General features: G+C 49.4%; 1 protein-coding gene across 19 annotated transcripts in view; it reads right to left on the bottom strand.

Annotated features, from left to right (window-relative positions):
- Positions 1-580: 580 nt before the first annotated feature.
- Positions 581-17831, bottom strand: part of LOC129212620 (uncharacterized) — a 39335-nt gene continuing 22084 nt past the window's right edge. For 5 of the 19 annotated variants that reach the window (XR_008579233.1, XR_008579231.1, XR_008579245.1 and 2 more), the window contains 2 exons: positions 9765-9918; positions 1386-4522 (listed from right to left, as the gene is read on the bottom strand). Coding sequence is in view for 2 of the 19 variants with exons in the window: in XM_054841446.1 (XP_054697421.1) it covers positions 3020-3334; positions 4386-4522 (452 nt within the window). In the remaining 17 variants the exon portion in view is untranslated. The other 14 variants (XM_054841446.1, XM_054841447.1, XR_008579244.1 and 11 more) reach the window with 13 other exon arrangements.

The raw sequence follows: 17831 nt of genomic DNA, 5'->3' as shown, positions 1-17831 counted from the left end.
TTCTCTCCCAGATCTGAGCTCAAGCCCAAAATTAAGCTCTTAACGCCTTATTAACAGCAGAGAGTTTTGAGTGTAAAAATGATCTGTTCATAAATGATATATTAAATTAATTTTCCTTATGTATTTTCAGATGGAAGTTAAATATTTCCACATAGGCCTAGACAGCAAAAGACAATCAAGTGGGATTAGCCAAACACTTTTTTCCCCATTAAATGAGAACTCCGGAGCCCAGGCAGAGCCGGTGTCGCGCAGCCGTGCCCCAGCAGCCCTGCACCGAGCGCCGTACTGCGCTCCTTGTCTGCCACGCTGTACTTTCACGTAAGATTTCCACTGAAATCCAGGAAAATTACTTATCTGCTGGGCCCTTTTGCTTGGTAGAAAAGCCATACTAATAATGAGCATCCTTGTGTGTGTTATATTACGTGTGCTGCTCCGGGGATTTCAGCCTTCTGAGACACTATACAATATCCAACTTTGCTCTTGCGTACCAGCTGACAAATAACATTAATTGTTATCCTTTCAGCGGTATGCAGGCAACAACAGTGGAAGTTTGTGATTTTTTTATTTTTTTTTTTAAACAGAACCTGTCAGAGTAACGTGATTAAATGTTGCTGTCATATCCCCAAATTGGGCATACTGTAATCCTCAAGTTTTTTCAACAGTTTTGATGGTACCTTATTTCCATAATAGCAGATAAACAACCATGTAGTACAAGGCTATAATTTCATTGATTGTTCCTGGCAACCTTGTACATACCATGACAGCTCCCGCAGCTCGAGCGATTTGTCACTTGGAGCTCAAGATGCAGCTCTTCCGTCTGACACGGGCTCCGTTTTTACACACAAACCACTTAGATTTCACATCCCCAAGACAAACACACAAAGATCATATAGGAATCCGACGCTTCATTTTGCCTCATCCGCAGGGGGCCAACCAGGGAGGTGCCGCCCCAAACATCTGGGGCGTCAAACAGTGCTCCGTGCACCCGAGCGGAGCAGGCGTTTTTCACTCCAGACCCCGGCATTCCCTCCGCTCCCTTCCCACCTCGGCACCCGGCCGGGACTGGGGCATCTTCCTGGGGACTTCAAGCGACGTTTGAGGCGTGGAAAAGAAAAACAGCCTCTCCAAAAGGGAGCCTGACCTGCAGCTGGAAAACCTTGGCTGCGTGTCCATCCTGAGCTGCCTCCGAGGGCTCCGCCTCCCGGTGCGACAACCGGACCCAAAGGCGAAGGGGACGGAGCGCACGCTGCAATTTGGGAGCGCTCGTGGAAACCGCCGCTACCCTAGGGGCGTGGAAAATTCAGCCTTTTTGTCTCTTTGATAGACAAATGATCAGCGTCCTCCTTTGTAAATGATGCAGCTGTAAGAAATTAGGAAATAACTTCTAGATAAATAGATTTATTGGTGCAATTTGGCTGTACATGGCTAGAATGGTGTGTTTATAAAATATTTATAGAGTTATCCTTTGCAGTGACGGAACGAGAACCGGTTAAACAATGCGTGGGTCTTCATTAGTGCTATTTCACATGCAGGTTTGTTTTCTGTCTCGTCCCTCATTAAGTTGGCCCTCATGATAAATTGGCCCAGATCATTAATTAATAATTGCCTCTTCTGTATAAAATCAGATTCCTCAAGTTAGCACTACTGGTTATGAATTTAAGATTATGCATAAACCTGTATGCATTTCTGTGCTCCATATTTAAGTCATTCCACTATTCATCCAAAACCTCATCAGAACAGATAATAAACCACTTCATGAACAGATGTGCCACTTATTCATCTAGTTCTATAATGATAATGAAGAAAATTTAATCTGGAGTGTCTATGGAAGATGATCTAAAAGACAGATTGGTATGAATAATAAAGACACTACACAAGAATTTGAAAACTGACATGAAAAGGCAATCATTAACTGCTCTACAATGCTGCCTTTGATAGAGTCCAATAGCGTATAAAAACAAGCACCTCTTGGGTGTTGGACTCCACAAGGAGCTACTGTTTCTGCAGATGTAAATGCTCCAAATTGCTTTTACTTTAAAGAACTATAAAAGATAATTTCTCTTACAGCTGGAAGCAACATCTGACATTGCAAAATGCTGAAAACATGTTGAAGAGTTTAGATACATTCAAGGTGAGCGGGATAACATGCGTAGCTGAATATTTATCAAAAAAATAAGAAAATGCAGAGACAAGTGGAAATTTGTGAGGCCAACTTGCTCTGAAGGGCCATTTACCTCTCGTTAGCTAGATATATATTTATCTGTTTCCCCATATATGCTGCTATTGATTCCTGTCAATAGAAAAAAATCAGGAATGTAGTACAGGCAGGAGACACTTATTGTAGAAGAATATTTGTAAAGCCTTTAATGGAGCTGCATAGCGACATGATTTCCTTCAGCACTCAAAAAGATCATTTGAAATCCCCAAAGTGTCTTTGAGGAAAAAAAGCCATTGCATTCAACATTGGCGAAATGTCCTGGATTGACAACTGTCATTATTAATTCCCAAAGCAAGAAAAGCACGAACTGTGCAGCACAAGCTCTCCAAGTGACATACTAAAAAGAGAAAAAAGAGACCGCTTGGAGGGGGGGGCAGGGAATAGGTCATCATCGTGATGTCCATAAAGTGGCACTCAGAAGTTTGCTCTGGCCGCGCATTAAACACACGCGGTTCGTCATGAGCACATCAACCAGACCAGTGGGAAACATCACCCTTTGCTTCCGTGGAAGACAAACGAGGAGACCTCAGGCAGAGACAGGCTGGGGGACACAGGCGCTTTCCGCTGCGGTACGAAGTCATCAGCAAAGCTGTGTGGGACAAATGAGTCCTGGAGCGGGGCTGCTGTCTTTCAGCTGGAAGGAAGTTAACGAAACCATTCGTGACACACCAATGCGGAAAATAATTTAAGCACGTAAATAGGCTCAAGATCCTTTGAACTTCAGAAGAATTACTTTGCGTTTGACCCCTCAGCAGACCAGAGCGCTCGCCCGGGACCGGGGCTGTCAGGAAGCCTGCAGCATCAGCCCATGCCCGTCCCCCTGCGCACCGAGCAGCGGCGCATCCCCGCATCCCTCCTCTGGCCTGAGGCTGGGTACCGAGCCCAGGGACACGAGTGGCCCTGAACAAAGCCTACAGCCCATCCTGTTCGAGTCTCTCCAGAGCGCTGGCAGCCACCGGGGCTGATGGAGAAGGCATTTCCAGCTGCCCCACCTTGCTGGGCTGGAGGAGGAGGAGCTGGGCTGTGCTCCCACCCGTGCCCGTCGGTGCTCCCTCCTGCTCTGCCTCCCCGGGACCTGCTTGCAGCCACTGCTTTGCCTCTCAGTGGGAACCAGACCTAAAGCAGAACCTCATTAGTGCAGGAAAACTGAAAAGGAACTCGGCGTGAATAGATATTCATATCTGGACAAGCCGCGACTGCGAATTACTTGTGCGAGCACGCAGGACGCTGTCCTTCCCCGAGGGCCCTGGTGTCTGCGCGTGCCCTGGTGCTGTGCCCCCACACGTCCTGCACTGACACAGCCAAAGTTATTCCCTCTAGAAAATGACCCTGAGGGGAAAGAGCCTCATAACAGTAAATCTTTTTTTTTAACAGTTTGTCGACAAAGAAGTACTGTTTTTAGCACCAAAAATATTGCCAGCCTCTTTCAGCATCTGTCACAACAGCAGCAGCTGACACCGCCACAAATTCTGGGTTAAGGAGACAGGAAATAAAACGGGTTTGAGAGGGCAACGTGGAAACTGGGTTTCTCTTTTATGTCAGGTCCTTGAATCTGAACCAACAGGAGAACGTGATGGGAAGGATCTGGCCCTGCACACATGGGTCTGAGCTTGCTACAGAGTTGGGCTCCGTGGCTGCAGTAACCGGGGTCTGCTAAGGCAGAGTTTCTTCACTCTTTGTTGCTTCCTTACCGAATTTGGGGTCAAATCCTGGTTTGTGAGCTTTCTTTCAGTTTTCCTATTGATTTTGATGGAACTAGGGTTTGCTTTAATTCACTGAGCTCTTATCGTAGCGGGCACATCTCAGATTTAGGGTGTCCCCCTTGCTCCAGCTGTTTACCGAAACAGAGGACACGCAGCCATACCTCTGTGGGCTCAGACTTAGCATGCAGGAGTGCAAATGAATCAAGTGAGTTCAGCTATCGACTTCTGTGCACATTTGCTGTGGCAGCCCCCGAAGATACCAGCCGGACCGGAGTCCCGTTTGCTGGATACTGGCTGTACCTGTGCCTGTCTCTGGGCCAGGAAAAGACACTGGGGGTCCTGGTCTGCCTCCTTCAGGCCCAGGTTAGTTGTGGTAGAGCTCACCTTCCAACAACAGTTGTCAAAGATCACACCGGGGGCTTGAGATGGCTTTAAACCCAAGAGACAGACAAGAGAGCCATTACCTGGGAACCACTTGATGCTTCTTGTCCTTGGCCCAAGCAAAGCACGCTGTCCCCAACCAGCAGCATCGAACTCAGCTTTGCTGGAGATGAGGAGAGCCACCAGCGATTTTTAGTTTCCTTGGTGATCACTGTCAGATCTAAAACACCAACGTGAAATGAAAATAGAAATGTATCAGAATCCGTTATATACATTCATATTAATTACATACCTTCTCTAACATCTAGCCTTTCATGGAGTAGATTTGAGTACTTTTGGCTAGATCTCTGCTTCTCGAAGACTAGCATGAATTGGTCAAAAGGATAAGTATTTAATCTTCTAATGATAGAGTAGACATTCTAATAGTGAGATTGGTTTATTCTTAGGATACCTTCAATAAAGGATATACATCTTCCCAAGGACGAGTAATTACTTGAGCAGCCTACAGCAATTTGTCAATGAGAATGACCCTGAGACTAGTTAAAGTTCATAAGGTGCAACGTGAGTCACCATTAGAAAATAACAGTACTATTTCTCTCAATAACACAAGGTGAAAATTCAATAGCAAACTGGTATGAAATATTATGAGCCAAACTAAATCACAGATGAGTAGATGAAGAATTACAGTTGTTTCTCATTTGGGAAGCAAATGTGAGAGTACGTATTCTGAGTGCTTGAGAGGAAATTTGGTACCTTTGGTAACATAGATATAAGGATTTAAAGGAAGAACATTGAAATGGTTTTCATTTTTTACTGTAGTCATGGAACTTGAAAAGGCAATGAACGATCCCAGAAAGCATTTTAAGGACTCCAGTTCCAAAGTGCTGGTGGCTCAAGAGCAAACGGTCGGGTGGTCCAGCGGCCATCGCAGAGAGTACAACACTGCTGGAGGAGAGGCTGCAGGAAATGGATGTGAACGCACAGGATTATACCATGTCTGTTATCTGCCCGATGCACGCCCTGTCCTGCCGAATTGACTCATGATGTGGCACAGCTCAGGACACTCTCTCCTGACGTGAGTCCTCGGTAGGCATGGCCTTGGCAGGACACCCCATCCCACAGCCCTCCTGCCTGACCTACAGCTCCTGCTCTCCTCCACCTCCACGTTGCACCGATGGGAAACGGCAGGGACAGGCAAGTGTGAAGCAAGCGACCCCTCTGCACTGTTTTTCCAGCTCCGTGCTGGCAGCAGCACAGTCCTTGATATTCTGGTGCAGGACAAGGGGATCTGCTGCGGCACGGCTCGCTCCTTTCCCGGACAAGGTCTTGCCCAGCCTTGCAGCAGCTCGTCCCTCGCCTGGGAGGAGCAGCAGAGCAGCCGGGGAGCCGCGGGCAGCGAGGCTCCGCTCCCCACCGCTGCCGGGTGCAGGCAGAGTTTACAGAACTACACTGTAAAACCTGACGGTGCAGTGAGAGTATGGCCACTGATCAAATATGTACTCTGATGGATTACACACAATCTTAAATATTATAGGAGAATGTATTTCATCTAGACAGGAAACTTTAAGCAGGACACAACAGACATTTTTCTTACAATATTAACAATTTGCCATCTGAACTTTATCTTCTCCTTGGATAATAACCACTAGACACTGGATAAAGGAACAATTGATTTAAGATCTCAATCAAAAGAAAGCATTCCTCTTATCTGTATAGCCAAGCACTGAAGTAACAGTCATCTGGGGTTATTGTACATTTGTCAGTCCATTAAAAGCATAGACTCAAGATCTATATGTGGAATGTAAGACATTTGCGGAAATGACTCTTGCAAAAATCTTTAGTGGTTAAGAGCTTGCAGTCTATGCCTTTCCCTTGGTTTCCACAATGTTTACTAAAAAAGACAAGGGAAAAAAAATTTATACTTCCTATACTCAAACTTTCTTCCCTCTTTCCATGTGCTTTTGCTTAATGATTTAATTGCTACTCTGACAAGGAGTGATGTGGTGCGCAAGGTACACTTCCCTCCATCCCTCTCCGGTTAGTCGGGGTGTCCTCACCCACTTTGGTGCAAACACAAGGAGCTTCTATGGATTTGGAAATAAAACCACAGCACCATAGTAGCAATTTGTGTTATTTTGTGTTATGAAATATTTGCCACCGTGAATTTATCAGAGACCTATTCCTGACAAAGCCCAGTAGCCCAATGTGCTGGGCTTGCAAACAAAACTGGAGGAGTATTTGACGTGGCCCTTTTCAATCCTACTCATCTGCCGAAGATGGAGGAGGAATTCATCACAACATTACAAATGAGAAAAGCACGTTGGGCTTATATCGCATGCCCGACACTGAGTGTGAGTGCAGTTTGAAATGCACAAACTAATGATGGATGGCTGATTTCAAACAAGACCAATTTGATAATGATTTTTTCCCCACATTCTGCCGTCTCTTGTAGAGTATATACTGATGTGAGGCAGAGATGTCAAACCGAAACTATTCTGAGTTTTAAATCACAGTATGTTCATTGACAAAATTAAGTATCCAAATCCTTTTTTCTTCCTAAACTTATTTCTAGCAATTATTTTAAGACACAGCATACAATCTGTGCACCCTCAACTGATCTCACCTAGGATTTCCAAAGCAAGACCCTTGCTATCCAAAGTTTGCTCTACTGTCGATGGATGATGCCCTCTTACCAGTTAAATCTGAATTATTACTGATCTAGGCCAACCGTTGATACCCTGTGTGTGTGTGTTGGACTGTAGAGCTAAAGCTGCAGTGCTAAAACAGGTGAAACCGCGCCCACAGCCTTTGTTACGCCGGGTTTAACTCTGACCAAGCTTGTGCTGCCGCAGAACAGCCCTAAAGGCGGGTGCCCACCACACACACACAGCTCCCTGCCTCCCCCCGGGCACACGGAGGCTTCTGCTGCCCCCACACCCACGGACGCTGATGTCTCCTAGGTGGGAAGGGCATGTCCACCCCAGAGCCCTCTCCCTCTTTTGCACAGTCTCCACGCTAGTGGAGAAGGGGGCTCCACCGAGGTCTTCCTCTTCAGCCGCAGATGCAGCTCAAGGAGGAATGATGGCGATGGGCAGACACGCCGTCAACACCGTCCGATGGCACAGGCCTTGGTGTGCAAAGCGCTCGGCCAAACTACACCAAACTTTCGGCAGGTCTCCCGCACGGCACAGAGCGAGGTGGCTGAGGAATCTGGTGCAAGTCGTGTTTATTTTTAACATGACTGTTCTGCAAAGATAATTGTGTCAAGCTGAATGCGCGGCGCACTGGTTCCACTTCTATTCCAGTTACCATGGTTGCTAATACTTAAAAAACTGCCTGAGAAAGGAAGAGAATTGTTCTCCCCATGCTGGGAAATGTCTCCCTGGCTCATTCCTGCCCACATAGTGCAGCAATGCCGCTGGTCTCCGCTTCAGATGTGAAAGCTGGCGGAGATCTGCCTAGCCGGGTCTGGCAGATGGAGCTCGATTTCTCGTGGTTTATCACCGCACTGGCAGAACAAATCTCCTCACCTCTGCTTTGGTTTTATGGAGGGAGAAATCCTTCTTACTGTTGCTGCCAGTAGGCATCCGTGGGAGAAAAGAGAAGTGCACTTGCATCCCAAAGACTGTGCTGGTGTGTTAGATCTGAGCTGGTAACAGCGCGCAGTACCAGGCGGACAAGAACAAGGCAAAAGCTCAGAAAGGCAAACCAAGTGCAGACAAAATTCATGTCCCTTAAGCACAATGCTGCCCTATGACAAGCAAAAAACTCCACAAAATTTAAAAAAAACAAAATAGTGGAGAGAGAACAGGTATTTCCAAGTACGACGGATGTGAGCATGATCAAGTGAGCTATTTAACAGCGTGAGCCTTTGCCTTAGTCCTGTTGCTAAGCAGGGGCAGCATCTCCCTTCCCGCCGGCAGGTTCAGCCGTGCCAACAGCCGAGCAAGCTGTGCGGGTGCGGTGTGGCGGGACGTACCACCGCCTGCCCCCGCGCTGTGCCAGGGCCCCCACTCATCGCCAGTGTGGGTCTCATCTCCCCAGGGCTGCGGTCCGCGCGCGGGATGGACCTGGCCCACGTCGCTCCAGCAGGCACCTCCGACAGCATACGTGAAATGCCTCTGGCTGCCAATCCCCTTCAGTATTCTCCATAGTGCAGAGCAATAAAACAATATTGAATCGATACGGATTTGAAAAGTCTTTTGACTCCAGGTCTGCCGCAAAATCCTCCAGCAGGTTGAGTTCCCTCTGGCTCTCCACCTCCCTCCATCCATGGGACCATTCCCTACATACAAAGAACTAAAGCAAAATGTCACACCAGAAAAATACCTGAACTCTGTGGAGTTGAAATTCGCAATGAATTATGCATTATCAATGAGGCAACACAATTAGCTGAATCATTAAATCTCTAATATGGTGTCAGAATCAAAGGGACTTTGGTTCAATTTACCTTCATTCGGGAGACTCAGAACAGGGTTTAGTGCCAGTTTAGCTAAATTCACACCTTGACTCACTTGCATTCACCTCTCAGAGCATTTCCACGAGGAAGTTTCCCTTTGCCCAGACGGCGCCTTCCCTGGGAAGTATAACCAGTGAGACCTCACCGCCAGCACCCGTTTCTCCTTTCTACTGGTTTGAGCGAAGTCTGTAAGGAGAAGGCTGCTGCGGGACGCCTCACTCCGGTGGGCAGCGGGGATTGCTGCGCTGGTCAGCACGATGACGCCGGGAGGAGGAGGAGTGGCCGGGTGGCCTGGTCCTGCCGGGGAGCTGGACCCCAGACACGGCTGCTGCCGCGGGCAGAGGCTGACACGGAGGTGCTGCGGCAGGCTGCGGGGAGCGGGCTCCCAGGGGCTGTTCCCGAGTCGCCATTAAGCGACAGGAACGGAACGAGGGACCAGAAACTGAGTCACCAAAACAACCGGTCAGCTGGTGAAACACTCTGTGTTCCTCCATGGGAATTTTTAATTTTATTGCTAATGTTTCAAAGAAAATTATTAAACATATCCAGGAAATAAATATTTCTACTGGAATAGATTTTTCCTGTTTTCATAAAAAATGTTTGACCAGCTCCTCCTAGGCACCTTGGCATGCCATCCCCTGCTGTCATCCCTGGACCTAATTATTCAAACGCCTACGCAACCATTTGGAAACCACTGCGCTGCAAGCACTGTTGGTTTTCCTCTGTTTTCTGGTACACGGCTGACCAGAAGGCATCATTGCATGTGGTAAGCTGCTGACACACCTGTGTTTAGGCACTATCACAAAATAATAAATTGGAAGATGTCCCAAAACGTATCCAAGACAAGACCCTGTCGTGCATCCGTGCTACTCTTTAAGCCTCTGCAATGGATACGCTTCTTAATATCCCTGTCCATCTGTCCCCAGGCTTCACATTCTTACTCTATTTTTTTACTGAAACTGTCAATGAAGAAACAATATGTGTTTACATCACATAGTGTCACCTGGTGCTCCAGGACGGCAGATCACCTCCGATCAGCCCTTGTAGTTCTGCAGCACATCATTCGATACACGGCGGGTTTGGCTGGGAAGTATTTTGTCCCTGTGCTCTGGAGAGGTCAGCTGAGACTTCACAGCGGCTCCTTTTGGCTGCTGAGTCTGCCAACGGAAAAAAAGCAATAACAATACCTGGATCACTGACAATTCAGTGAAAAAGAGCCATGGAATTAAGGCTCGCCTGGCTCTACTGTTTCCTTCTAAATGAGTATCTGGTTTATTGCTACCTATTCGTAAAGTTATCCATCATTCCTCACAAAATTTGGTACGAATTCATGTGAAAAGTCATTGCAATATTCACCTTCCATTATTCTCCTGTCTTTATGCCCATTCAACCCAGCTGCAGAAATAACACCGCGTGACACCAGCGCCGACGAACAAAACCTTGTCGTGGGACGAGGCGGCCGCGGCCACCGGCAGGACACGTGCCAGCGGGTCTGGGGGAAGGCGAGGACATGAGGCAACGTCTCCTGTGTACGCATAATCTGCTCTGTCTCAATTACACAGTTCACAGGCAGCTAATAGCCCAGTAATGACATGCTGAAAAGAACTGGCGAGCACTTACACACTGCTACACCAGCAGAATACCAAGATGGAGCGGGGAGCTGCCGGCCGTGCAAAGGCTGAGACTCCAGTGGAGGGCTTTGTCCCCAGCCGTTTTCGGTCAAAATTTCTCTCCACTGATGTCACTCACAAAAACCCCAAGAACAGCAGAAATAGGCGGTGTTGATCCCATTGCCTCCCTCCCGGCACCGGCAGAGCCGGGAGCGCCGAATCCCAGGGCCGCAAGCCTGCGCTGGAGGCAGGGCATCCTCCGAGCCGCCTGCCAGCTTGTCTGGTTGTTATTTTTAAGCTTGTTTGAGCAGAGGCTCCTTTTCAGAGAGCAGTGCTTCCTGGCCAGATCTGGGGAGAAAAGGGACATCGACGTCTCTCTTCAGACATTTTGGAATATATAAAGCAAGTTATGAATAATATGAAATTCCGCTGGCGATGTGCATAATGTGCGCAAGAAGCACGGGAGAATGGAGGGCGCTTGAGAGCCAGGTCACAGAACGCTCTCCACGTGCAGCATTTCTCCTGAGCAGATCAAATAGTGTCTCAGTAAGGACTTATAAATATTAATACAGCACCTGTTTCAATTCCTCTCAACCAGCAGGAGCAGCCGTGCCCGGTGTGCACGGTGATGCGGAAAGGGAGCAGTTTGTGACAAGTCTCCCGTGTTTACTTTCATGCTTTTTTGTAGGATTGCATGGGCTGCTTTTTTAATGGGCACTCTGGGTGAAAGCAAAGGTACTCTAGTCACTGGCTGAGGAAAGTAAAGCTTCATAATTTCACAGACGTGCACCACATCCTCACAAAGAGAAGAAGAAGGGTTCGGTGGGTTCCAGAAGTGAAGAAGGGGATCTCAGGGAGGGATGCAGGTCTGAGGTACATGTGCCTGTATTTAGAAGCGCCCTTGGCCACTTGAATTATTCAGAATTGCCAGCATATTACCTTGCAGAAAGTACCCTCCTACGTAGAGGAAAATGCAGCAGATATTAAATTTTGTTCCGTGTCAATACAGAAGTTATTGCTGCCTTCGTACCCCATGAGACGCTGCTCTGTAACTGGTCAGCGACTGCACGCGGGGGCCACCGAGGTTAAAGCTCTTTACAAACGCTGCTCTTCCCTAACAGAGAAATTACGGGTTTGGGTAAAGGGCAATCCATGCAGTTCTGCCCTCCTGAAGATTTACAATGCTGGAAAGCGAGCTACTATATTTCACCTGATACTGAAACCTTCCCTCACACAGGTTGCCCAAACTGGGTTCTGCCACAGAACGTGAAACCCACCGGGACTGCCCGAGCCCCGCAGAGCAGCGTCCTGCCCCGCGCGCCTGCCGGACCTGCGCGCCCTGCACGAGGCACCTCTTGTCCCTCACCCGGCCCGGGTCTGCGCACCGTGCTGGACTTGAGCTGCTAATAAACAGCGATGACACAGCTCAGGAGTTTCAAATGCGAGGGGAAGAAATAGAGAATAGCCACAAAACATTTACTGTGAAATAAGCTCAAAGTGCTTTTATAACTATTACTCACATCATGAGATACTGCTGTGATACAGTGATAAACACATCCAACCATAAAAATATTATGTATTTGCTTTTTGAGTCACCTCTGTGTACTTCAGCGCAGAAAACTTTGGTATAACGTCATTGCAGGGGACCGCATGCGAGCACCCGCACCTCCCGAGCGCTTCCGCACCCACAGCAGAAGGGAGCGAGGCGGTGCTGGCCTCTGCAGAAGGAGAACAGGCACACGAAGAGACCGGCCGAGGCCACAGAGACGCGCTCCAGCACCCCCCGACCCCAGAAGAAACCCGCACTTGCTGGACCCTGGTCCATCGTGAGCATGATGCAATGAGGCACGAGAGCGAGCGTTTCAGAACGACCCGAGTCAGTGAGGGAGGGAAGCAGGGACTGTGGGAGCAGGTTTCTGGATGATAACCTCACCTTAGTTGATGTTCTATAGAATCTCTGCTTCGCCTCTCCCGCCTTTCGCTATCCCTGTTTTTCAGCGAGGACCCACATGCGCCAGGGTGAATTAGAACAGGCAGTTTAGGTATTTCAGTGCTTCAGTCGATTCACAGGTTTCTTGGGAATAAAATCCAGATGTTCTTACTCTCATCTTCCCCTTTTTGTTTCTGCCTTCCTGTTTTAGCCAGATGGACCTTAGCTATTCCTTGAAGCTACATTCAGTTTCTGATGTATTTTCCATGAGCAAAAGGGGAACTTCTTTTTTTTTTTTTTCTTCCATCACCAATTTTCTACAGTAAATAAGAAAAGGAAATGGAAAAACCTCGTAGGAAGTCCCAGGCTGCTGAGGCTTTTTAAATGGGCTCAGAGCTCAGGCATGAGGCAGATTAATCACAGAGCAGGCATGTTGAGCCAGTGCAGAAGATGACTTTTCAGAGCTAACATAAGGAAGAAGGATTAATTGAGCGAAGGGAGTAGGAACAAGAGAAGCCTGAGCATGAGCCACCAGGTACAGGAGAGTCCGGATGTGGCAGCACTGAGACTATTCAACAAAATTAAGCAAGGCCATGGAAAAGATTTCCTTTGGATGAACGCTTGCATCATTCTAATGTGCTTGCAAGAAATTGTAGATGATTAATTGTATCATTTCCATATCCTGCTCCTAAGCGAGGTACTTAAAGGAAACCGTGTTTCTGTTGCTGCCTGGCCCACAAACCCAGGGTGTCAGCCGCTCCAGAACAGCTTCGATATCAAAAAGAGACAGGCAAAAGAGTAACAGCCCCTATGTCCCCTGAAATGTATCCCATTCCTCAGGTTAACACTTTAAAAACGTACCACATGGAAATGTAGCCCTCATTTAACAAAAATAAATAACTGAAGTCAAATAACAGGTTGCTGTCGACAGAAAGCAGCACATGCCAAATATAACGATGCCTTTTCACGCAGTGTTAGTGCTCCAGGACGGTTAATCTGTGCCCCATGGTCCCTTTACCCTAAAAATACCTAAGATACGTTGCAGTGCTTTCTCCACCGGGAAACCTACCCGTAGTACTACAGCCATCAGAGCTGAGATTCAGATCCCTCTGTCATTTCTCCCCTCTCGTTCACCTACCAGTGCTGCAAGGTAGAGCCAAACAAAAGAAGGAACAGCAAAGCTCCTGCTGCCGCGGGGCACCCTCGCTCCTCGGGACGGCGCAGTTCTGCTCGCCCAGCAGCCGGCTCCTCCTTCACGCTTCATTCCCTCCTGGTTTCCGACCGTGTATGTCCCTGTGTATCTTCAGCCCCCAGTAGTTAGTTTCCTTGGGGCGGGAAGGTGGCTCTCAGAGCACCTGAAAGCTGGTTTCTGCGTGTTCTGTTTCTCTGTGATGATATTACTCGTGAATAAGCAAAAGGAGAGCTTTACTCCTATCTAAAACCAGGCAGGTAAGCAAATGTGTCGCACGGGGCATGGAGACAAGCCGTCAGTGGGACGTTATCTGGTGCTGGAAAATCTGGAGTGTGCTTAAATAGCTGCTGAGTTGGGTAGTCTCGGGGTACCTACAACGTATAGCTGCCTTCTCATGGGGGTTTGTCGATTCTCTGAGCCGGTTGGGGAAGAATCAGCTTCTCAGAGACAAATATCCGGAGATCTGAACCGAAAAGGTGTGGTTTTGACTTGTGTGTCATTCTGAAAACCTTCCCATCAATCCAGGACTTCATTTTGGTTTCTCAGCATCACTGACTTGTTCTGAAGCTGCCATTGATTTACTGCTCAATTTCTGAGCAGTTTGAAGAGTTTTTCCCCAGCATAAATGCTACTTGTTTGAAGTAGAAATTGAATCTGATGGGGAAACTTCTTTTAATTTGCAAAAACAAAGAAGGTTAAAAGGAGCAGAGAAAAAAACCCAACCTCCTCAAACCTCTGACTGACAACTTTTGATGTAGCAATGGTACAACAGCAGTTCCTGTACTGATTTAAAGACCAAACCAAAACCACACCACCTTTCCAACCCTCGCATCACTGAGACACGTTGAAAGGACGTACCGAAGCCCTCCCAGGGCAGAGCACTGTGGTCTGGCTCAGGACGTTCACGAGGCACGTGCTGATCCCTGAGGTTGCAGCTCACTCGTGGTCTGCTGCAATGGTTGGTACCGTGTATTTGAGGTGCACGATTCCAAGCGAACCTATGGAGACTTCAGAATGCTTTACGGATACGAACAAAGCAAACCTTAAGACCATCTCCCCCTTTTGCTCTCCCATATGGGATGTGAGGCAGTACTCACCTTCCAAACACGGTGGGGGAGAGGGAAAGGCTCCGTGTCCTGCTCCAGGGAGTCTCCACTGAGATGGAGCAGGTTGCAGATCTCCAGGTCTGTGACCTCAAGTTGTACTTTAAACCATCAGCCCAAACCCGTGCTCTGCGTCCTTCCCAGCATCTCCTAGCCAGGTTACCCTCTCTTGCCATCCGTGACCACTACTGCACCGCCGTGCACTCGTATTTTCTGCGAGGACGGAGCAGGCTTTCAGAACAAATTCCACCGTCACCACACAAAGTAGCACTGTTATCAAAATCTGGTAACGAACCAGCTCTGAAATGAATTAATGTGGTTTTCTTCTAAGCGTTCAGAGACACCTTACTGTGTCATTTTCCACTAAACACACAGTGTTTCTCTTTGCTGAATTTATTTGCCGTTTACCCATGTCTGTACATTTGCATTCTCTGTTGCTGCATTATGTTCGTAATGAATTTTCATTTGTACGTTGTAGAGAAATCTCTCGTTCAGTCATCACACAAACGCTGCTTCTTGTTTCCTCATCCAATAACTCAAAAGCAGAGACTGTAATTTTCAAGTGTAAAGGAAAATGATGTTTTTGAAGATCGCATTCTGTGCAGAATAATTCAAAGTACGTCACGTTTCTTTCACTGCGAGATCCTGGATCATCGGTTCCTTCTTTCTATTAATAAGCTGTTCCCAGTAACACTGAAACGTAGGTTCCCGGCTGAGCGTTACAAACCTAGAAGGGAAATACCTTGACCTGCTTTCCCTCGGAGCTGCCTGCCGTCCCCAGAGGAGGAGGACGCGGCCGTGGCACCCCCTGCCTGGGCCGGTGCCTTGGGGCAGAGGCGCGGCGCGGGCGGTTGGGAAAGCGGACGCCTGGGATGGCAGGGGCTGGCGCAAGCCGACGAGAGGTGCGATACGCACGCGGGAGACGCGGCGGCGGGGACGGAGCTGGCAGTCAGCGAGCAGCTCTGGCTCCTGCTGGGCTGCATATTGCGATGGCTCACTGTTCCCGAGCTCAAACTGCTGTTTTGGATGTCGTTAGCCTCCGGAGTTCAAGATAGGACTAATTACGGATGACAGACTGTACTGTTCTTTTATCACAGGTTTTTGATTAACGTGAGACATTGCCTTTGACTATTTCCTGTGCCAAATTATCCTTTCAATTACTGAAGCCTACATCCCAAGTATTTACAACTGGTTGCTCTTGTTGAAGGAGAACAGAAAGAAAAGGATAAAAAATAAGACGTAGCTCTCCTTCAACTCCTGCCCAACGCTCCTCTGGCATCACTCAAGTCCTGTCTGTACCTACAGTGAGAAGTGCAAAAGCGTACTAACACTGGGTTTTTTTATCACAGCTTTGCACCTTTTAGGCCAAGCTAAAAGCAGGGCTCTGGCCCTCACAACGTATGACTGAGTGCTAAAGCAAGACACACTTTAAGTCAAACAAAGAGCGTGCAAATCCACTGCAGCCCCGCAGAGCCGTGCCTGCGCATCGGAGGCGGGAGGGGATTGCAGCGGGAAGAGCGGGTTACAAAGCGGGATTTTGCAAAACGCAGGACACGAGCCCGTCCTGCTGCTGCCAGCTCTGCAGCAAGACCGAGCGGGAAAGTGGCTTCTGGGAGACCCTTGGCAGGGTCCAAGCAGCCGAAAGCTGCCCCCCCGCCCCCCCCCCATCTCTGCCCTTCGGGCTCATCCCACCCCAGCGCGGCGGGCGCACCTCTGCCCCGTCACGGACCCCTGCGCCCCACACCCTGCTCTGCATCCCTGCCGCGAGCGCAGCCTGGCGCCAGCCTTCGCCACCTCCCAGGGCTGCAAGTAGGTTAGATTAAATCTGGCGGACCAGATTTTGGTCACCTTAAAAACAACAACACCCCCCCTTTTCCCTCGCAGCCCTCCCACACACACATCTGCCACGCTTAGGCTGGAAAATGAAATCACTTTTCCACTCAGCTGGCAGGAGTCAGCCGATAACTCATGAGAACAACAGTGGTTCAGAACAAATTAACCACGTCAGCCAAGCGGCTGAAGCAGAGGCAGGGAGGGCTGGGGGCGGCTCAGCCGCGGGGTGGGCGCAGCCGGGTCTGTCCCTGCCCGGGGGCACCGCGGCTGGGAATGACGGCTGGGAATGACGGCTGGGAATGATGGCTGGGAATGATGGCTGGGAATGACGGCTGGGAGTGATGGCTGGGAGTGATGGCTGGGAGCGATGGCTGGGAATGACGGCTGGGAGTGATGGCTGGGAATGATGGCTGGGAATGACGGCTGGGAGTGATGGCTGGGAATGATGGCTGGGAATGATGGCTGGGAATGATGGCTGGGAGCGATGGCTGGGAATGATGGCTGGGAGCGATGGCTGGGAGCGATGGCTGGGAATGATGGCTGGGAGCGATGGCTGGGAGTGATGGCTGGGAATGACGGCTGGGAATGACGGCTGGGAGTGATGGCTGGGAATGATGGCTGGGAATGATGGCTGGGAGTGATGGCTGGGAATGATGGCTGGGAGTGACAGCTGGGAGTGATGGCTGGGAATGACGGCTGGGAATGACGGCTGGGAGTGACAGCTGGGAATGATGGCTGGGAATGACGGCTGGGAATGACGGCTGGGAGTGACGGCTGGGAGCGATGGCTGGGAATGATGGCTGGGAGTGATGGCTGGGAGCGATGGCTGGGAATGATGGCTGGGAATGACGGCTGGGAGCGATGGCTGGGAGTGATGGCTGGGAATGATGGCTGGGAGCGATGGCTGGGAATGATGGCTGGGAGTGATGGCTGGGAATGACGGCTGGGAATGACGGCTGGGAGTGATGGCTGGGAGTGATGGCTGGGAATGATGGCTGGGAATGATGGCTGGGAGTGATGGCTGGGAATGATGGCTGGGAGTGACAGCTGGGAATGATGGCTGGGAATGACGGCTGGGAATGACGGCTGGGAGTGACGGCTGGGAATGACGGCTGGGAGTGATGGCTGGGAATGACGGCTGGGAATGACGGCTGGGAGTGATGGCTGGGAGCGATGGCTGGGAATGATGGCTGGGAGTGACAGCTGGGAATGATGGCTGGGAATGACGGCTGGGAATGATGGCTGGGAGTGATGGCTGGGAGTGATGGCTGGGAATGATGGCTGGGAGTGATGGCTGGGAGCGATGGCTGGGAATGATGGCTGGGAATGATGGCTGGGAATGACGGCTGGGAGTGATGGCTGGGAGTGATGGCTGGGAATGACGGCTGGGAATGATGGCTGG

The sequence above is a fragment of the Grus americana genome, chromosome 14, assembly GCF_028858705.1.
Source record: "Grus americana isolate bGruAme1 chromosome 14, bGruAme1.mat, whole genome shotgun sequence".
NCBI lineage: Eukaryota > Metazoa > Chordata > Aves > Gruiformes > Gruidae > Grus > Grus americana.
The sequence above is the reverse complement of the archived record's forward strand: the minus strand, read 5'-3'. Positions and strand labels throughout refer to the sequence as shown.